We start from the raw sequence: 23,302 nt of genomic DNA, 5'->3' as shown, positions 1-23,302 counted from the left end.
AGGCTGTCCTGATCTTTCTCATCTATTGTGGTGACGGCAATGGTGTCTTCCAAGGTACCAAGAAATATGTTCTTCCATAACAGCACAGTCACTAAGCAAATTTTAATGAAACTGCTTTGCCTTTCACTTAAAAAATAATGTCATCTTGGGACTTTTTTAATAACACGCTTTTGGGGTATAACAGATTTATTCTGACCTTATCACACAGCAGTCATACGCTTTTGGATTACATTGGTGATTCTAGAATCTCATGTAAAATTGATTTAACAGGGAAAATTTGCATATTAAACTTCTCTAACTCAAGTAATAATCATGCAATCAACCCACAATTTTTGTCATTAGGCTTTTAATTGTCCCTGCTGTCTGAACCTGTGACTGAATTCTGAATTTTTTTTACAGGCAGGACAGCCGCGCGGGGTAGCCACGCGGTGTCCGAGGTGTCTCGTCACGGTCCACGCGGCTCCCTCCGTCGGAGGTTCGAGTCCTCCCTCTGCACGGGTGTGTGGGTGTTAGACTAAGTAGTGCATAAGTTTAGAGACTGATGACCTCAGCAGTTTGGTCCCACAACACATTACCACAAATTTCCAAATTTCCATGGAGGATGTAACAGATACAAGTGCCTATCCACATGTGTGGGTGGTGTCCTAGAAAAATCAAGGGTTTATAACATCTTTTTCAACAGACCCCCACCTGGAGATGCAAATGGCATACTAAATTGCCTCCAAAACTTTTTTATGGTGGAGGTTGTCAGGAAAACAATATTTTAAAGAGACTTCTTGGCCTGCGAAAAATGTGTGTGTGTGTGTGTGTGTGTGTGTGTGTGTGTGTGTGTGTGTGTGTGTGTTGCAGTCGCTTCCACTGCCTTCTACACACTATAAGTGACTTTAGCAGTTACCCCAAAGTGAAACTCCTTCACCTACTTCAATAAGGACACTGGCAGAATAGAGGAAACTATTTAAGATTTATGTCTTCAGACACCACTTTTATTCGTACTTTGTGTTTGAAACTAAAGCCTCAAAGGTACTAGCTTCTGTACTGTGGTGGTATCTCAAGCTGCCTAAATGCAACATCCATACTGTTTCCATACCAGTATTATAAATGCAAAAGTAACTATGTTTCTTCTGTTTTCACAACTAAACCACAGAACTGATTTCCCTGAAATTTGGTGTAGAAATAGCTTGAAACCTGACAAAGGTCATATGCTACTTTTTAAAAAATCAATCCCAAAGACTATGATTTAGGGAATGACTTCTTTTTTACATCGGTGAACATAAACCATGTTGAAAAATCACCACATTTGTTGCATAATGTACACTAAGGTGACAAAAGTCATGGGATACTTCCTAATATCGTGTCAGACCTTCTCCTGCCGGATGCAGTGCAGCAATGTGATGTGGCATGGACTCAACAAGTTGTTGGAAGTCCCCTCATAAATATTAAGCCATGCTGCCTCCATGGTCATCCATAATTACAAAATGTTGCTAGTTTAGGGTTTTGTGCACGAACTGATCTCTCGATTACGTCCCATAAATGTCCGATGGGATTCATGCCGGGCAATCTGTGGGGCCACATCATTCACTCAAACTGCCCAGAATGTTCTTCAAACCAATCACAAAAGATTGACCCCCAATGGTATGGTGCATTGTCATCCATGAAAATCCCAATTTTCAGGGAACATGAAGTCAATGAATGGCTGCAAATGATCTCCAAGTATCCGCACATAACCATTTCCAGTAAATGGTCAGTTCAGTTGGACTAGAGGATCCTGTCCATTCCATGTAAACACAGCCCATACCATTATGGAAGCACCACCAGCTTGCACAATGCCTTGCTGACAACTGGGGTACGCACCACACTCAAACCCTACCATCAGTTCTTAGCAAATGAAATCTGGACTCATCTGACCAGACTACAGTTTTCCAGTCTATGGTCCAGCCCATACTGTCACGACCCAAGGAGAGGCATTGTATGCAGTGTCATACTGTTATCAAATGTACTCTCGTCTGTCTGCTGTCACAGCCCATTAACGCCAAATTTTGACGCACTGTCATAATGGATATGTTTGTCATACGTTCCATACTGATTTCTGCTGTTATTTCATGCAGTGTTGCTTGTCTGTTAGCACTGACAAATTGACGCGAGCACCACAGCTCTTAGTTGTTAAGTTACAGCCGTCGGCCAACGCATTGTTCGCAGTGGGAGGTAATTCCTGAAATTTTGTATTTTGTATTCTCAGTACATTCTTGACACTGTGGATCTTAGAATATCATATTCTCTAATCATTTCCAAAATGGAATGTCTTCTGCATCTAGGTAAAACTACCACTCCATCTTGAAAGTCTACTAATTCCCATAATGCTGCCATAATCACATTGGAAACCTTCTGACTTGACTCACCTGAGTACGAACGACAGCTCCTCCAATGCATTGTCCTTTTATATCTTTTGTATCCGATACTACCGACATCTGTGTATATTCATCATGGTATGATGTCACCTCAGTGTATAGCTACTTCAATAGCACAATGTGACTGCACATCCCAGCACGTCGTGTACTGGGGCTGTTGGAAGGGGACAGGCGGGGGGCATCCATCAGGAGCAATGCTTACCTGACCAAGCAGATATGCGAGGGCAGCTGATGTTATTGCATGTACAATAACTTACCGACTCATCATTACAAAATTAATTATATGAGTGTGCGGCCTTGGGTAATAGCTAGTACACTACACTCTCCAACGTCACTAGAAATTAAAATTTATCTATAAATGAGGACATTGAAACCTTTCCACTTCAACAGTACACAGCTACTCAAAGAGCGCAGTAAACCACACTATAGGGTGTGATTATTAGATTATGAGGCAAAATTAATGGAAATGGAAAGTATGAGATTCTACACACAAAACTTCTGGTAAAATGGGGAACAGTTATCAAAAAGAGACATAAGCTATATGTAACCCACCTCGTCGTAGCTGCCTCCCAACTCGCTGCAATTAGCTCATTCACCACACAGTCAACTGGTATGTAATCACAGACTAAATCTGTCTTCATAGGCAGTCTCCTAACCACACCTTTCGCAGCTCCCATCATGAAACCGGTTGGTCCATTCTTGGATATTGTCCACCCAGGTACTGGCTCTTTCCATGCAGCAGTGACTGAAATTAAATATTACAACACTCTGAGACACTAATTTCTTATAGAACCACAGCACAATTTTAAGAAAAATCTTAAATACAAAAGCCACACAATTCTTCCATGAAGTATACAGTTTGACAAGGCAAAACAATAAGTTAACTTTTAGATCTGATGCAGGAAACACTATCCTACAGTATTAATATCAATGATTCATACATCCAGTTTTTAACCATAAACCTACGAAATCTTAAGCAACGTGTCAAACAATGGAAAAGTCTGGAAGGAATAACAAAAATATTATGAAACGGATAGATTGCTGCACCCCATAGAAGAGGTGTTTCATCACACGTGAGCACAATGGCCAGACTACTAATCATTTAAGCTCTTGACCAAAAGGTCTTCTTCAGAAATCTGCACAGCTGTCTCTGGTTGCTGCGGCCTGAACTGCCTCTGTGTGTGTGTGTGTGTGTGTGTGTGTGTGTGTGTGGGGAGGGGGGGGGGGGGCAATACAGTTGCAGGTACTTATAATAAATCTATTATATGGTATAACGAAGGTTCAACCTTGAAAAGAACATGTACAGTGTTTCTATTTTTAAAAAATATTCAATAGAAAAATACTCTTATTCTTTGCAGGAATTACAAATTGCAAGTTCAGAAGCTTTATAGAGCAATACAGGATTCTAATTACAAAATAATGGCACTGTGTGAGAACAATGGTTACTTATTATTTTTATTGCAGCCTCCCATCTGGAGATTGGTGCGATGCAGCTCTCCACTCTAGTCTATCCCATGCAAGCCCCATCATCACTGTGTAACCACTGCAGCCCACATCCAATCCACCTGCAGCCAGTTCACATGCCTAAGTCTTGTTGTACAATTTCTCCATAATTTTTATGGCCCCTTCCCCCTCCTCACTCTTTTTTCCTTCCATTACCAAATTAACTATTCCTTGATGCCTTAGGATGTTCCCATCAATCCATCCTCTCTTTTTGGCATGATATGCCATAAAGGTATTTCTAATCCCAGTAGAATCAATACATCTTCATTAGTTATACAATACACCCTTCAAATGTTCAGCATTCTTCTGTAACACCACATCTCAAAAGCTTTTACGATCTCCTCATCTGTACTGTTTATTATTCACATTTGACTTTCACATAAAATCTACACTCAAAAGACTTCCTACTACTTACAACTGTATTAGATGTTAACAAATTTCTCTTTTTCAGGGAGGCTTTTCTTGCCATTACCTAATCTACATTTTACATCCTCTTTACATCTGCCATTGTATTTTATTTTGCTGTGCAACAGGTAAAACTCTGAGTTTCTGTAAATCATTTGCTAATCTAATTCCCTCAGCATTTAATTTGACTGCACTTGCTCGTTCTTACAACATTTGGATCCCTCTCGTCCTGGGGTCGCATGCCCTGCCTTCCCGACCTATGCTTCTTTCCTCTCCAAAGAAGCAATTAGGTTCAAAAGTGTATGACAGTCTTAATATGTGACTATTGGTAGTAGAGTATATGTAAAATAACATGGCCAATAGATGTGCAGTTGTCTGAGAAAGCAGGGGAGAGCAGTTCAAGCTGTCAACACACTGTGATGGAAATGCTGAGCACTTGAAGGGAAGTGCCGTTCTAAACTGAAATCTACATTCACATTTTTGTAAATAATAATAGTAACCCCTCCACACCTGCACTTCAGTGGTGAACATCCAAAAAGATCTATTGTCACATCTGCTTTGGTTGGTATCTAAAAATAATTCCACTGAAAATACAACAAAAACAGCAATTTATTTTTGCCTGACCTGTTAACCATTTGTCAATTTCAGACATGCATATAGAGTGACAAATTTTGAGTAAAACCTACATTTCTCTTGTTGTCACACTAAAATCCGCTTCTTTTGCGATAACACAACAGTGTTACACACGTCTCCTCAAAAAGACATTGGGCATACACAACTGTGACAGAATCCTGAAACAGTGGTTACTCAGTTTCGTAAGTGGGGACCTGAGGACAAGCAAAGTCAGTTGCTTATGAAAAAGCACATAATCAGAACAAAAATAAATTAGTAATGTCTTCATCTATGTTGTTCCACAGCCCACAGCAATTCTCTTTCCACCATTTATTGACGGCCCTTGAAAATTATGTTATTTCATCAAAAAATCTATAGTTAGTGGAATAACATGGTAGATAATTAAGTTTCACATATAAACTACATGCCTACTACTCTACCTTTGTGTGTTATTGTTTGCTAAAATCTTGTTTCGATACATCAAACCGTTTGTGGGTTACAAGGTATATCACGGATATTTCGTTCTGGCTTTACAGCTGGCACACACGATCACAAATGAGTGTACTACAGTACATAAAACCAATTTTCTCGAGATTGGTGACAGAGACCTCTACCCAAGTCTAAAGGAAAATTCAATACGTTAGCTAAATTTCACACACAGTAACATACAATGTAATATGAATCTGACGCAAAGTTGTCGTGAGCCCTATTTCTCATTGCAAACTTTTTCGAACTTCACACAGTGTCTTCCTTAAATAGTATCACAATAACTACAACCATTAACAAAATGAAGAAGCTGACACACGAAGCTATAAGCAACACAAAATTGGCCAGGTGCAAGTAGGGTCCGTGCAGTGTGGGTACCATACAAACTTTATTGTGTGTATAGACAGTTCATCCATTGTAGCAATCAAGAATCTCTACCATTTTGGCTATTATCGCCACTGATACTGGCAAGATATCGGCCCCAGGGATTCCAAGATTTTTGAAAAGTTTTAATTTCAAGTTTGATGTTGGATTACACATGACAAAAGAAATATTTTTTCCTATATGTAATTACAAACTGATAATTTTTGGATTTTTTCCTTTATTTTTAGTGTGATACCTTGCTTCTTGCCGAATTTCATGATTATAGTTCAATGGAAAGTACTCTACAGGTTCTGAAGAGCAAGTTTGAAGCTATCAAAATATACGACATAAATTGCCATCTCTGTTGATTACTTTGACTTAGAAGCTAAAGTTTATTACATTGCCAAGGGACCGTAGACCTTAGTACATGACAAATTTCACCTTGATATGTCTATCCACTCCTGAGAAAAAGTGTTTGTAACAGACAGACAGATGGACAGACAAGAAAGTGATCCTATAAAGGCTCAGTTTTTATCAATTGAGATACGAAACCCTAAAAATGATTTATTTGTTACCTAATAGTATCTGTGAAATTGTTTGGCAAACTGCAGGACGTGTTCTTCGATTCTGTCAGACACCACGTCATCAACCGGCTGAAAGCAGGCACAGAAAGAGAAAAGCATTAAGTTCACCTTCGTAATAGTTACTCTACCTTGGGAATGCAATACAGCAGGAGTTCTGTGTGGCATAGGTTCAACAGTTGCATGGCTCGTTTTCGAAGATTCATGGTACCACATGTCCATGCACAGGCTGAGCATTTCCCATAAATCATGAGGTTGTGGTTTGAGGGTAAAGAGCAGACACGTGATAGCATCTCATATGTGTTTCAACCAGTTGAAATAAAGTGAATTTGCTGACCAAGACATAAATGTGAGTTCACGATCAAACTCTTCAAACCAAGCTACCGTAGCATGACTCTGCATTCATGACAGTCAGTCATCCTGCTGGAAGATACCATCGCCGACTAGGAGAATATTAAGCGTGAAGCAATGCAGGTGGTTCACAATCATGTTTACATAGTCCATAGCCATCACAGCGCCTTGTTAGATTACCATGACAGGGGAGCTGGAAGTCTAGATGTATGTCCCCCTTAGCATAATACTGTCCCCACTGACCTGTGTGCAATGCATATTTTGAGCAGCCGTTCGCCTTTATGACAGCGTATTCGGCCATGACCTCTGACATGTGATTCACCTGACCAGGCAACACTGTCTCCTCTGATCCACAGTCCTTTCTCAACAATCCTGTGTCCACTGAAATCTTAACTGATGATGATGATCGGAAAATGATGAAACACACAGGGGCATCTTCTGTGGAAACCCACATTTAACAATATGTGCTGAATGCTGTGTTCCTAAATAATTGTGCCAGCATTACTCTCTGTCCTCAGATCCACAACAGACTACAGAGTAGGTAAGTATCCAACAAGCACATTCTGTGTTGAGGCACGAAGATCCCATGCTTTGCTGCTTACTTGTGGTTCACCACTATTCAATCACTTTTCAGACACTCATGGCAATAGCATGCAAGTGACTACAGAGCTTCAATGTTTCTGTGGTGTTCAGTCCCAGGTGCTGGGCCACAACAATCTCCTCTTGTTAAAGACGCTTACATCAGTGGCTTTTCCCATTTGCTTCATGTATGATTGCTAGACTAATTCACCATTAATTTCCACACCTCTTATGCACTTTCCTTAAAGCCTCACATGCCAGCAATGCAAGGAGGCAGTGGACTATGGTCATAATATTTCACCTCTTCAACACCGGTTCCATTTCTTTTAATTTTAATTCAGACGACTGGTTTTGATCCCCAAGCTCATTATCCAGTGGTACCCACATAGCACCGAAAAACACAGTGCAACTTGTCTGCTATTAAAAGGTAGAAATATGTAACAAACTAAATAATACTGAAAAACAGCTCATCTACAAACATCATAAAAGAGTATAACAACATACATATTGAATAAACTCTTATAATTTAAGAAATTGATGAATGTAACATGAACTTACATGTCAGCCATCATGACAACACTGAACAAGTTTTATGACACATGGACACACAGAAGGCGGTGGGCAAGTTAGAGAGACGACCTGCAGACAGCAGGGAGGATGGGAGGATTGATCTCTCTCTCTCTCTCTCTCTCTCTCTCTCTCTCTCTCTCTCTCACACACACACACACACACACACACACACACACACACACACACACACACACACACACCACACACACGAACTAGGGTCACTCACACCCACATCACAAGTGTAGAACACGAAGACAAAGAGAGGAGTTAAAAACGACTACTAGTCAATCCCAATTGACGGAAGAGCAGACAGCTAAAAACAGGGACATTGAAAAAGATCTGTAAAATATGTCATAGAAAAACAGAGGTCATAAATTAAAAATTAAATGGCCTTTGCCATATTGCTGCGACAGATATAAAGTAAAACGCAGTCAACAGCCCACATGTTGTTCGCTAAAATGGCTGATAACTCAGACGGCAAATACAAACGAGAACATACGTGTTGAAAAAAAAAGGTCATCCTATAAGGAAATGGCAGACCGTCACAGGTTGAGCACTATGAGTACACAGTGGGGTGGGAGACCACTGAACAAATGGCGATACCTAAAAAAGACAGTACCCAATACACGACCTACCTAAAACGATCTCATGGCTAGAGGGCTGAGAGGAAATTGTCCAAGCCACTGGGAGAGGCTTAATAACCCACAGCTTATTCCTATGAAGGGAGGACCAGTGCTGATGCCAAGGTGACAAAACCTGCAAACACACAGCAACACACAGTGTCAGAGGGAATGTAAGAAATGGCGTACTGAGGTATGAGGACTGCAGCCTTGGCAGCAGCATCAGTGGCCTTGTTTTCTGTCAGACTGACATGACCAAGAATGCACATAAACATCACAGTGGCTCCATCAAGAAAGAGCAAGTGACAGATTTCGGGGACCCACTGCAGCAAGGGATGTACATTGTACAGCACACAGAGGCTTTGAAGGGCACTGAGAAAGTCTGTGCAGATGACGCAATTGAAAGCACTGTGTCACCGGATGTATACTGTGTGGCCTAATACAGGGCAAAGAGCTCTGCTTTAAATACTGAGCAGTGTTCCGAAAGCTGATACTGAAAATTGTCATTGCCAATGACAAAGGCACACGAGACACCACAGTCAGTCCGAGAGCCATTGTGTATACAAAGCTACTACAGCAAAGTTCTGTGCAAAGACAGTGAAACTGAAGGTGATAGAGTGAGACTGGAGTAGGAAGCAAATGAATGCCAAGATGAATGTGCGCCAATGCATGAAGCCAAGATGGTGAGGGGTATAAACCCACCAGGAAAGCTGCAAGTAACGCAAAATTAAGCTGTTGGAGCAAGAGCCGAAAGCGAACTCCACGAGCTGACAGAGAAGCAGATGTGCCCCATACTGGCAATCAAAGGAGTCTTCAAAGAAGGAGGCATAGGATGGGTGGTCACGCATGGCAGACAAACAGCATGCATATCTGTGGGGCAGAAAGTCACAGTGGTAGTTTGGCAACTTCTGCACATAGGCTCTCAACCACGCTAACGTAAAAAGTGCCATTGGCCAAAGGGATGCCACCATGGTGGATAGTACTGAGACAGCATAAGAGGGACAGACATGCAGTTGCACAAACGAAATAACCATAGTCTAGTTTTAAATGGAAAAGAGACCAGTGCAAACAGAGGGTGGTTTGATCCATTCCCCAGGATGTACCACTGAGGACACGTAGGACATTGAGGGACCACATACAGCAGGCTGCCACATAAGATATGTGGGAGGACCCAGAAAGTTTCCTATCGAGCATGAACTCAAGAACTTCATAGTTTCAACAAATGGAAGAGCAACAGGCCCAAGATGTAAAGAAAGTGGAAGAGACCAACTGCATTGCCAGAAATTCATATGAATGGTTATGTCACTGGAAAAATGAAAAACCAAATTTGATGCTACACGAGTAAAGATAATTGAGACACTGCTGAAGATGCCACTCAATGAGACAGGTCTGTGGAGAACTGCAATAGATGGCAAAATTGTCAACGAAAAGGGAACCGGAGATGTTCGGTGGAAGACAGGCCATAATAGGGTTAATGGTGATAGCAAAGAGGATGATGCTGAGGATGGAACCCTGAGGCACACAATTTTCCTGGATAAAGGTGCCCAGCAAGGCAGAACCCACATGTACCTTGAAAACTCAATCTTCTAAAAATTACTGGGGGGAAAAAAATAAAAACGGGGCAGGTGGTCATGGAAGCCCCAAGTGTAGAGAGTACCGATACCAGTCCTCCAGCAGGTGGTGTAGGCTTGTCCAAATCTAAAAACATGGCCACAGTCTGGAATTTCTGCAGAAAAACATTCATGACATGGGTGGACAAAGTAACAAGATGGTCAACTGCAGAACTGCGCACTCTAAATCCACACTGTGTAGTGGTTAGTAAATTGAGAGACTCGAGCCACCATACCAGCCGGGCGTGAATCATACGTTCCATCAACTTGCAAACACAGCTGCTGAGAGAAATGGGGCAATAGCTAGAAGGAAGGTTTGTCCTTACTGGGCTTAGGTATGGGTACAACAGTGGCTTCATGCCAGTATCTGGGAAACGTGCCCTCTGCCCAGATGCAGTTGAACAAGTTGAATATATGAAGCAGACAGTGCTTGCCCGAGCAAGAAAGGTGCAGCAACATCTGAATGTGAACATCGTCTGGTCCTTGGGTGGAGGATCAGGGTGATGTGAGAGCATGATCTAGCTCACTTATAGTAAAGGCGGCACTGCAGCACTCCTGAATCTGAGAAGAGAATGGTACTGCCCAAGTCATCTCCGCTTCATTCTGATGGAGGAAGGCAGGGCAAGAGTGGGAGGAGCTCTAAAATCTCCACAAAATGGTGGCATAAGGTGCTGGAGATAGTAAAATGGTCCACGATGGCATCCTCCGCTAACATCAGGCCGGAAATTGGGGACAGGATCTTGGTCTCAGAGAGCTGTCTCAGACTGGACAACACAAAGAAAGTGGAAGTGGAATTGTTAAAAGAACTAGTGAACTGTGTATGCAACTGTTTATAATGAATGCAGTTTGCCATCATAGGATGATGGTTAAAAACGTGGAGAGCACGTCTCTGCGTGCAAATTGCACCACAGCATGCCTCAGTCCACCAAGAGACCAGGACACAGAGTGGTAAAGAGGAAGTGCAAGGAATGGAACATTCTGCAGTGGTAAGGATAGCGTTTGTAAGATGTTCTACCTGGTCATCACAACTGCAGCAATGTTGTTCATTGAAGGTCACCAGGGAGGAGTGAAGCCTCCAGCCGGCCAGGTAACTGCCATTTGTGTGTGCACGTAGATGGGGTAGGAGTCAGCAGACGGATAGCACACAGGAAATAGTCCCTCAAGAAGGTGTCAGTGAGAATTGACCACTCAAGACGATGGGTAAGATGGGCAGTGCAGAACGATAGGTCCAAATGGGAACAGGTATGCGTGGAGTCTGAAAGGAAAGTGGATATGCCTGCGTTTGAGCAGAAGAGGTTAAGTTGATTGAGGTCACAGCCAAGAGAGAACCTCTCTGACAAGTTCTGGGAGAAACCCAAAGGGGATGATGCGCATTCAAGTCTCCAAGCAGCAGTAAGGGGTGAGATAGCTGCACAATAACCTGGGGGAAATCTGCCCTGGTGACATCGAATGACAGAGGGATGTAAATAGTAGAAAGGGAAAAGGTCAAGTGAGGAAGGAAAAGGCAAACTGCAACAGCTTGATGGCAGGCAGTGAGGGAGATGGGTGGAATATGAATGTCATCCTGTGTGAGCAGCATGACTCGCCCATGAGATGGAATGCGTCCTCTGGGGAGGGGGGGGGAGATCAAAACAGACTGGGAAGAAATGCAAAAGCTCAAAGCAGTCATGAGGATGCTATTTTGTTTCCTGCAGGCAGGGAACACGTGACAGAGGTCACAGTTCGTAGTAATTGACAGAAAGTCATTGAGTAAAACAGAAGTGATTTCAGGCATTCCCCAAGGTAATGTTATGGGCCCTTTGCTGTTCCTCATCTATATAAACAATTTGGAAGACAATCTAAGCAGCCGTCTTCGGTTGTTTGCAGATGAAGCTGTCGTTTATCGACTAATAAAGTCATCAGAAGATCAAAACAAACTGCAAAAAGATTTAGAAAAAATATCTGAATGGTACGAAAAGTGGCAGTTGACCCTAAATAACAAAAAGTGTGAGATCATCAACACGAGTATTAAAAGGAACTCGTTAAACTTCAGTTACACGATAAAACAATCTAATCTAAAAGCTGTAAATTCAACTCAATACCTAGGTATTACAATTACGAACAACTTAAATTGGAAAGGACACACAGAAAATGTTGTGGGGGATGGTTAACCAAAGGCTGCGTTTTATTGGCAGGACACTTAAAAAATGTAACAAACCCACTAAGGAGACTGCCTACACTACACTTGTCCGTCCTCTTTTAGAATACTGCTGCGCAGCATGGGATCCTTACCACGGAGTACACTGAAAAAGTTCAAAGAAAGGCAGCACGTTTTGTATTATCGCGAAATACGGGAAAGAGTGTCATAGAAATGATACATGATATGGGCTCGAAATCATTAAAAGAAAGGCGTTTTTCATTGTGACGGAATCTTCTCACGAAATTTCAATCACCAACTTCCTCCTCCGAATGCTAAAATATTTTGTTGACACCGACCTACATAGGGCGGAACGATCACCATGATAAAATAAGGGAAATCAGAGCTCATACGGAAAGATATAGGCGTTCATTCTTTCCGCGCGCTATAGAGAATTGTGAAGGTGGTTCGACGAACCCTCTGCCAGGCACTGAAGTATGATTTGCAGAGTATCCATGTAGATGTAGATGTAGATGTAGACACTGCAATTTTAAGAGCAGCCATAAATCCTCTTTGCTGGAGAAGAGTCATGATGAGGAAAAAATGAAGGGATGTCACCTCGGCGGCTGCCGAGTACCGGCCTTTGAAGACTCGGTGCTACAGGGCACAGAGGCAGGAGGATCCTGTTCCCTGAGGTCTTCATAAGCTTTGGCATTCTCCTCCTGTCAGTCTGCAGAGCCCAGGGCGCAAAAATGGTTGGTGGTGCGCACCGAAACCGAGGTTTGCCAGGCAGGGGTATCACGTGATGACTCGGCAAAGGAGGAGACCATTTGCCTTTGACTGTTTGGAGCCTTTCCCGTTGGCAGAAGAAGACTGAGGATGGTTGGCTGGAGGGATGTACGAAGTCTTCATGGGAGTATTTCCTCTGTCCTTTCCAGCCTGCCGGTTGTGTAGCTGGTGACTTCGCCCCATGAGGCGAAAGTTTGTTGGCATGTAGCACAGCTGTAGGATGAGATGGTGATGCTACTGTGATGCTGGGCAATTTTGCTACTGTGGTGCCAAATTTGAGGTCGCATGTCTGCACGGCCATGTCCGAGGAGCAAGATGTAGCAAGAAGAGTACTGTAGATACCAGATGGTAGAACACAGAGTTTCCAACTAGCGAACAACTAGCAAATGATTGCGTAAAGCACTTTTTTGTTCACACAGATCTTCTGGGCAGCTCACTCATCGAGATACAGGGGACTACCGTGGGAGGAGGTAGCATGGTCGCCACTGCAGTTCATCCGGCGGGGAGAAGGAAGCGAACAATCACCCTCATGAGCATCCCTACCACAGGCAGGGCATCGACAGGACTCAAGTGTGGTTGTAACGATGACACTGGTAACATCGGGTTTACAATATATAATATGACTGTGATAACTTCACAACATGCATCGATCTGATGGAAGAACCACCCTAAATGTGAGAAAGACAGTGCATGTGGGCACTAAGGAGGCATCTACTTTTTTCATCACCCGATCGTGTCTGCAATGACACCCTGTTCAGAGAGGTATGTTTGGATTTCTGCCTCGGTCAGACCATCAGCAGTCTACTGTAAAAAACACCATGGGAAGAATTCAGGGTTCAATGGGCCTCGACACGTACAGGATAGCCATGGAGGAGCAAAGCTCAAGCAATTGTTATGCCTGAGAATCAGAAGTAGTCTCCAAAATCAAAGTTCCATTGAGTAAACGAGAGCAAGATTTCACATGGTGAGCAATTGCATCAACACCTTTGTGAATGATAAACAGACTAGCTGCAGCGAGTACATGAAACCACGAGGAACAGAGGTGCAGCTGGGACAGTCTTTTGAATCATTAGCCTCATTCAATTTATGTTATGTAGTCGTTGACTGAAGATGATTGGCTCATTGCGGGAAAATTGCCGATAGCCAGTGTCCCTGATGCCACACTCTTCCAACTGGGGGCCCCATTCAAAAGGGGGCGCACCCACCTTAGGTGATTGTTCATACCTCCCAAACACCTGACAAAGGCACCAATCAGCAATCTGGGAAGGTAACAGCTCAGGCACTCATCCCTGCCTGGGCCTGGCCTGTACCATGGGGTACATGCGAACCTTACTTGTTGACCCGGGGCTGGAAATTACGAGTTACCCAGTCACCTGTTACATGTCAGACACATGGGCTGGCCTTCAGGAGTGCACAGGAAGAAGAAAAATAGGGACCTCGAACGCCAAAGTGGAGCAAGGATAGGAGAAGGTGAACGAAGAAAAAAGGAACGAAAAACAGTGGAGAGTATTCTGATATTGACTACCAAAAATGCAGAATAAATTTCCAAAAACAGCCCAGATATGTTCCCTAAGGGAGGGGAAGAAGAACAGCAAGAGAACAGACATGAAGCATGGATAGGCAAAGATGGTGCAAAGGCTGGGGCCCTGTGGTAGCCAAGCATGACTCCGCCAAAAAGTGGCGAGTCTTCTGGGAAGGGGGAGGGATGTAGACAGAGGAAAGTAGTGGGAAGAATACTGATATGATGCTTTAAAAGGAAAATTAAATACGGATGTGGTATTTAAGAGAATGACGTAGATAAATAAGCATCATACATAAAAAAGTACTATTATTGGAAAAGAAAGGACAACAGATGATGCTCAGAGATCTTAAAACAAACAAATAATATATTCCGGGAAACCAGTGGGAGCAGCAAATGGTATCTTTGTATATAAACACAATGTTTATATGACTTGCAGCCTGAGAAACTGAGAGGTTCTTTTTTTAAAACAAAATGTTGGCCTATCAAATAACATAACAAAATGTTCCAGCACTAAATTAATTCATAAATTCATATCATAAAACATCAAACAGTTTTTCAGGCATCCAGCATTTTTATGAATTTTATTGTTATGGCACATGCTGTTGTAAATTTGTGTTTCCTCCACAATGTCCATAGAGGTGCCTTTCTACATTTTACACAAAACAACTGTGAGCTTATTCAGGGTGTATACGCGAACAAGGAAAAAAAGTTCCCGGATTATTCCTGGATATCCCGGGCGAAAATACAAGTTTCCCGTACTACGTGACAGTAGGTTTTCCATAGATTTTTCCTTGGAACTGTAAAACTTATCAATCCTTTGAATGGTTAACGTTTTATACACTGGCGTAGAACTTCCCGGAAAAAAAGGGTGGGGAGAGAAGTTTTGGAAAGACTTTTCATAAAGAAAAAGGAGAGAAGTTTTGGAAAGCCCTTTCATGTGCAGCAACATATACGCTGCATATTTTCGTATTACAAAAGTATAAATTTGAATTGCAGCAAACACTTGATGTTAGTTTCGAGAGCGTTGAAATCGAGATTGCGAAGTCCTTTTGTAAGCCAGTCGTATCTCACGGCACGTGATTTCGCCAGCCGATGACAGCAAATATTCAGAGCACAGGACAAGTGTTATAGTCAGCCAATAGCAAGATTACGTAGTGCAAACACACAAAGAGGAAAAGTTAGTGGTTTACATTAATATATAGAGTATAACTACAAGAACTGCTAAGCTTTCACATATGATATTGGTCTCTAAGATTAATAAGCTACAAGAGAAGCTAAGCTTTCACATGTAATATTGCTATTTTTTGCGAGTGTTATACTTTAAGAAACAGCACACAAATGTGCCAGTAAATTTAAAATAATGACATAAATGTCTGGTCTTCTGAGCTCGAAATTCTTGTTAAGTGGCTGCTTCTCAAGGCGTTCAGTTTTAAACACTATGATTTAAGAAATTCATCCCACTTTCACATGTAACATGATTCATCTTGTGTAAAAAGAAATTTACTTTGAAAGTTATGCTTTTTGAACCACCGTTTGCAGCACTATCCCGAGACTGTTAGAAATAGGTTCGATTTAGCAGCTGCCAGAGAGGGCCAGAAAACAGGCGTTATTGCGCATGCCCAGCTGCAGTGGTGTAGGAAGCCTGCATGTTCGTATCTATAAAGCACTAGGAAAGCTCACATTACGCCAGAAAAGAAACAGGACATCAGAGGATACTCAAAAAGTATCGGAATTTCGTAGACATACTGAAATGCAAAATTCGGCTTGAAGCGCACATTGGTTTTTTCCGGATTTGCAATGAAGTAGGTCCCATCTGATATTAAGCTTTTTAGTATGGTTTTTGAGATGTAAATTTTCTGAGAGTACCAGTACTGTACTACGTCATACTTGGTTCTTTATTATGGCATAATGCCATACGTGGCAGAAGATGAAAACGTGCACTTTAAATTCAGCGAACACTTGGAACTAGCCAATACTGTGGAGTGAAACACTTCGTTTCAAATAAATTGATTGCCTCAGCCGAAAAATTAATAAAGCCAAATTTCTTTAGCAAACTGACAAAAATAACTTCATTGTTCAGCAAGGTGATTAATGATTGACTGCTAATAACTTGGAAATAAAATAAAATCAGAAAACTGAAACCAATAATATATTTCTGCCCTCCGTAAGTACGTGAATGTACTTTAATTCACTTGATAGCTACCGACCACAGAAATTCGTATTGTTTTCATTTGATGTGGGAGCTGTAAACGAAGAGGAAACAGCGAAATCACTTAACTCAAACACGGGTCAAATGGAGACTAACCCCCTTCCCACAACAACTCGGACAAACCCGCGCTTGCGTGAATCTGGCAGATAGAGCGCGCGAGAAAAATTTTTCTCTTTAGCATCTGGCTGCTTGGCTGCTACTGCTGATATAGCTAACAGCCACACTTCAAGTAGCGGGATGCAGGAGAAGGTATTGCTCGTACGCGAGGCAACTGCGCATGCACATGAGCCCACTGGCAACTGGTTAAACGAACCTTATGTAAATAGTTGTGACGTCACGCTCATAGAAAGCAGTTTATTGTTACGAAGTATTACATAGTCTTCGCCCTAAGTGTTTGGACATATTTTTGCTGTTTGCCGACACTTGTCTGTGCACAGTGTTTTGTTGTTTTAAATGGCACATTTCCTTTGCCAGTAAAGTTTTATTTTTTTCTCTCGTTTATATTTTATTGCTGCAGTATCATTCTCCGGTAGCAGGATACAGTAACATTCTATGCTAGTGACTCAATTCCTACCAGTTAATTTAACTGAAAGCTGAAGCGATTAAAAATTCCAGGGATTTTCCTGGTTTTCTCCCAGATGAAAAAATTCCCGGGTATTTCCAGGATTTCCCGGTTGTCCCGGGACAATACAAGTGACTGTGTCCTTTCGAAATTAACTGAGAAGCAAAGCTTGATCTCTCTCTCAACCATAGCATTAAAGTTTCTGTGTGTTTGCCCGATATGAAAGGTTTTGCATTGAGTGCAGCAGATTTTATAAATGCCTGCAGTTGTAAATTTGATTTTTTAAATTTTTAATATCGTGAACAAGCAGCTGACAAGATGTTATCAGTCTTGAAGGCTATTCTAACATGACATCTTCACAGCAATGCACTGAGTTTATAAGACACATTCCAATAAAAGGGAAACAAAATATATTTTAATCTTTCTGCAGTTTTGCCACTAGATTTGTACCCTATATTCTGAAGAGCCTCAAGTTGAGAATTATGTATGTAAACTATAAAGCAATAATAGCCATAACTGGAGGCAATATGGCACAATGTATTGGGTTCTTTGTTAGTTTTTATATTATTTAGGCATAATACAATTAATCTGTCATTCAGTGCTTGAAAGAACACTTTTTAACAACATTATTTTTTATTATGCTGCTTTTATGAAGTCTAAACGAAATTTATTACACTTGCTGTAGATGATGCCTATTGGTATGCATGCGACAAACAGCATGCTTGCCTAACATGCTCCAAAACACCGCGCATAAAACCAGCATTTTCCCGTGCTGTTACCTCTGATTCTATTGGTGGTAAAAGGGTAGGCTCAAGCCCTTGGGCCTGGGATCATTTGTATACCCAACAGGAAGATTGTTTTGGTGTCACTAGTCTACAGTACAGGGTCATAATATGAGATGGGCAAACTTTTTCATCCTTGGGAATTAGTTCACTGCTGATGACTTTTTTTGGGAACCATTCACTTTACTCTTTCACCTTTCAATTGTGTGTGGTATATAGTCCTTATGAAAAATTGAAAATCAGTAGCATAGGTGATTGAAGATGGAAGGCACCATGAGGGGGCACTTGCCTCCCCTCTGGAGTACAGAGTTTTTATTCATTACAGAATTCTCACACACTTGTAAAAGTAATTTTTGTGATTCTGCAAAACCTCTCATTTAGCCAACTGTAGCATTATGTGGCTGATCACAGTGAAATAATATAAGGTGGAGCACAAAAAACCGGCCCCCAGTACAGACTGCTTGCCAATTATGCACAATTTGTTGACCACTACGAGCAGAATAGATAAACGTGTAATAATTAAGCAGTAAAAAATAACAAATAAGCTAATGCAAACACCAGCTTCAAAACAATAGATGACAATTGGTGCGAAATTAACAAGACTGTTTTGGCACAAATGGTCATTTTTATAGCACGACAGAATACAATTCACGAAGTACCAATATCAAATGCCCCGTCACCTCCCGTCCCCTAGATCCAGGCCTGCTGTGCATGTGTGCATCTGGCAGCTTGGACGTACTAGTAAAATTTTTCCAGGTAGCATCTGGCTGTTTGCTGCTACTGCTTGTACAGCTTACAACCACACTTCTGTATCCAGAAGCGGGTGAAGGTACTACTCGTACATGACTGAACAGCGCAGGTACACGGGCCCGTTCGCAACTGCTCAAACGAATCTAAGGTAAACAGTTGTGATGTCACACTCAATGGAGGCAATTTGTTGTTACGCAGCATTGCATAATCTTTCTAAAGCCTTCAACACATTTTGCTGTTGGTAGACGCTTGTATGAGTACTGTGTTTTGTTGTATATGCACATTTCCTTTGAAACTTAAGTTTTTTTTTTGTTTTTTTCTCTCATGTTTTATTGCTGCAGTATTATTCTGCAATAGTGGGATACAGTAATATCCTTTGTTAGAGTACCGGTTCTTACCAGTCAAAATTACAAAAATTTAACTGAAAACTAAAACAATGAAAAATTCCCGGAATTCTAAAAAATTCCCTGGGTTTCCCCCAGATGAAAAAATTCCCAGTTTTTTCCCAGATCTCCCAGGTCATATACATCCTGTAATAAATACTGGAATATAGCAAACAGTGACTGTGGTATTGAAAAAGCGAAGGAGACAATGGCCATGTTTGTGTGTGTGTGTGTGTGTGTGTGTGTGTGTGTGTGTGTGTGAGAGGGAGAGAGAGAGAGAGAGAGAGAGAGAGAGAGAGAGAGAGAGAGAGAGAGAGAGAGCCGGAGTGGCAAGGGGAGGAGGGGGGGAGGGGGGGCAGGAGAGGAATGAAGAGAAAATGGAATACTGTGGTAATAGAACAGAATAAAGGTGACTGTGGATGTGACATAGGAGACAATGCCCTACAGAAACAAAGATATAATGACACTGAGTTGGGATAAATGAGTGAGAAAGAGTGACGCAGTGGATGGGTATGAGCAACTTACGGTGATGGACTAATGGGTATGAGCTGGCTAGTTTGGGAAGCTTGTAGGAGTTTGAGGTGAGTTGCACCATAAAAAAAGTGTGAATATGTTTACGTGCCAAAAGTTTTGGGAAAATTTTTAAACAACTGAGGAAGGTAGTGAGGCAAGCTGGTATCTCACATTTCAGACACAGTCTTCTAAATAAACAGGAATATATTTACATTTTTTGTACTCAGAGAGATACATTTTTCCCCTAGTTGTTACATTCTTGTCTATTTGACTAATTTCACTGTACTCTGTTTTTAGACAGGATTGTAGCCTATTACCTATGTTATTCTATTCAAAGTGTGCACTGAGCAAGAAGTAAAGGACACCAAGGAAAAATTTGGAATAGGAATGGAGAAGAAATAAAAACTTTAAGGTTTGCTAAAAAATGTGATTCCATCAGAGACAGCAAATGATTTGGAAGAACATTTGAACAGAATGGATAATGTCTCAAAAGGGGGATATAAGATAAACACCAACAATACCTACACAAGAATAATGTACTCTAGCTGAACTGTATCAGGTGATGCTGAGGAAATTAGCTTAGGAAACAAGATAAAGTAGTGGATGAGTTTTGCTATTTGGCCAGCAAAATAACTAATGCTGGCCGAAGTAGAGAGAATATAACATGTAAGCCTACAATGGCAAGAGAGACATTTCTGAAGAACAGATTTAAGTACTAGGAAGTCTTTTCTCAAGTATTTGTATGCAATGTAGCCATGTATTGAAGTGAAACATGGATAGTAAACAGTTTAAAGAACAGAACAGAAGCTTTTGAAATGTAATGTGGTGCTATAGAAGAATGCTGAAGATTGGATGGGGAGGGGGGGGGGGGGTGTAAAAATCAGAGGGAGCCAAGAGATGAATACAGTAAGCAATTCGGAAGAATGTAGGTTACAGTAGTTATTTGGAGACAGGAAGGCTTGCACAGTATAAAGTAGCATGAGGAGCTACATCAAACCAGTCTTCTAACAACAACAACAACAACATTTAGTTCAGAGAAATGCTCCACACTGTTACCATATTGATCCACAAGGGAGAGGGGGGATGGGGAGAGGGAGGGGGCACTTGTCTCTCCTCCCTGGAACCCAGAGTTGTTATTCATTACAGAATACTCTTACACTTCTAGAATAGAGTGGGTAACCATCAATTCCCTATGATATAATGAGTTTTTTCATTTCACTTATAACATTTCGTTGTCGTGACATGAAATGTCTAAGCAAGCCACTCATTTATGTTAAAAAACGCCAATTTTAGAGCCTTTCTGACCCCACCCCCAAGGATATATTTATGCAGATGTCTGTGCCAGTTACATATATTATTTTTCTGAAGATACAACGAAAACAAGAAAATGGTAGATAGCACACTTTACCAGTTAAGATGATTCATTTACTAACAACACGGGGAAAAATTGTACAAATATTTCATGAATTCCTTAAGACAGCACCACAGACAGGTAATGAAGACAATAACAGTGTCAGAGGAGTCACATACTGCCACTACAGGCACAAATCGTGCTTTCTTAGTAATTCATTCCATGTGCCTCGGTATAAGAATTGAGGAACTTCTAACAGAACGTGATGGCTTGTAAATTACAAAGAAATTTCAGACAAAATTTTTTTTATTGTTGTTGTGACCTTACAGTGTTCGCACACATAATCAAACAGCATACAATACACGTGCCTCCACGGGTGGCCTAGAGATGTCGCCTCGTCATCTAGACAGATGGAGCAGCAAGTGTTGTGCCATGTGCCCTCTGTCTCCCTTGTGTTTATTGCTTATTGTATATTCACCTACAAGACCGTATATCAATGTATTATACAGTTACGAGACTTTGTACTGTTCTACACTTCATTCAATGCCATTGTTGATCTCTTCATGTTGAAGCAGAATAAAATTTGGTTGGTGTTACTTCTGATGCTGTGTCTGTACAACATTACAATACTATTTATCTTTTTTAGTCTCAAGTCACAAAAATACTATGAGGAGAATATTACGAAAAGGAAAGACTGCTGCCGAGGCAGCCAGAGACAGTGGTCACAGTGCTTGTGTGTGTGTGTGTGTGTGTGTGTGTGTGTGTGTGTGTGTGTAAAGATGTTTATAATCTTTTTGTTGTGCCTGTCTACAACATCTGCGCTATATGATGAGTAGCAATCCATCCTTTTCACAATACTGTCATCATTCCATACTAGATTTTCCATTGTTTAAATATTATGACAACTGACTTACACTTCTTAGGAAATAAGCACAAGGAACAAGGAGAAAATGTGATAGTAAAATGCTAGAAACTAAATTGCAAATCAAACTAGCATCTGCATACAATTATACATGTTTGAATTCACCAAATAGTTGCTTGTCAACTGAACACACCAAGAGAAAGAGTTACTACATATTGAACTCAAGTGTATATAGTTGTTTATAGCTGTTAGTTTACTTTGTAATTCAGTTTCTTAGTATTTTACTGCCTCATTTTTCATTTCGTCTAAATAACTTTATGATCCAGCCTGAGCGCAACTCTGGCCACAATGTTGTGCTTAAAAGGCCACACCTGACTATATCATTGGCTGTGAGTTTTTCCACGCAAGGTTCCTATCATTCAAACTGAACTCCTTTTGTATGAGAACAACATACGGATGTCCCACTACCTGCCATTTGACTGGTGCTACCTTCTGTTTCCAATTTCTATAAAATTATTTTGAAAGAAACTAAAACTTAGGAACTGCTGTCATGACTGACTGAGCAAAAGTGTGCTCACACTGTCAAGTTTCATGTGTTTACCTGTTAGGTTTTGTAGTTAGCTGGAATTTCTTAGCAAATATGTCATCTGGGGAGTTAAGAAGAAATTTTGGAAGCTCAAGAGGAATAATTCAATGATTCTAGATTGAAGGGAGAATAATCTGAAAGGGAATTGTCTGCAGAAAATTCATACTCAAGTACGCTGCAGTCTGCTATATTTTTTCACCGTTTAAATTGTTTCTACAAATACTGCTATTGCAATGACAATTTACTTCAATTTTATTTGTCTGAATCTCACTTTTTTCAGAGACGAATCTCATGACAAAGCAGCATTCAACATGGGTTTCCACAGTGTGTGTGAAGAAGATGAGACGTTTTACTGTCTAAGCACGCAGGAAAGAAGCAAATAGGTATTGCCCTGATTGCAACACACTTCTCTGCATGCAATAATACTTCAGACTTTTCCATACAAAAGGCAGCTACACGGAATTGCGCAATAACTAACATCACACTTGCCCTCCCTCTCCGATAGTTATACCAATATTTTAAAATAGGTAACCTATCAGAGAACTTCTATAAATAAGAAAAACAAATCTTGAAGCTTGGTCTTTTTTAGAAGTATTACTTTTTCAGATATATGAAATACAAACTTGATAGTAAAATTTTACCCATTGAGCAGGCACATCATTTTTTGTACCACGAGCAGGCACACAGCACACTTTGTACACATGTAAAGAATAGCTACGTTTATGTCACCAAGCTAAAAATGTATGATCAAAATCAGAATTTAACCATAGCCTGATTCAACAACTACGTAAT

At 41.1% G+C, this 23,302-nt stretch overlaps 1 protein-coding gene across 3 annotated transcripts in view; it reads right to left on the bottom strand.

Annotated features, from left to right (window-relative positions):
- The window catches only part of LOC126100698 (putative fatty acyl-CoA reductase CG8306), a 225,221-nt gene that overhangs the window by 56,642 nt on the left and 145,277 nt on the right, over nucleotides 1-23,302 (bottom strand). For all 3 annotated transcript variants that reach the window (XM_049911314.1, XM_049911313.1, XM_049911315.1), the window contains exon 6: nucleotides 2,958-3,150. In XM_049911314.1, coding sequence (XP_049767271.1) covers nucleotides 2,958-3,150 — 193 coding nt within the window. The remainder of the gene's footprint in view (nucleotides 1-2,957; nucleotides 3,151-23,302) is intronic.

This window comes from Schistocerca cancellata, chromosome 9, assembly GCF_023864275.1.
Source record: "Schistocerca cancellata isolate TAMUIC-IGC-003103 chromosome 9, iqSchCanc2.1, whole genome shotgun sequence".
Classification (NCBI taxonomy): domain Eukaryota; kingdom Metazoa; phylum Arthropoda; class Insecta; order Orthoptera; family Acrididae; genus Schistocerca; species Schistocerca cancellata.
The sequence above is the reverse complement of the archived record's forward strand: the minus strand, read 5'-3'. Positions and strand labels throughout refer to the sequence as shown.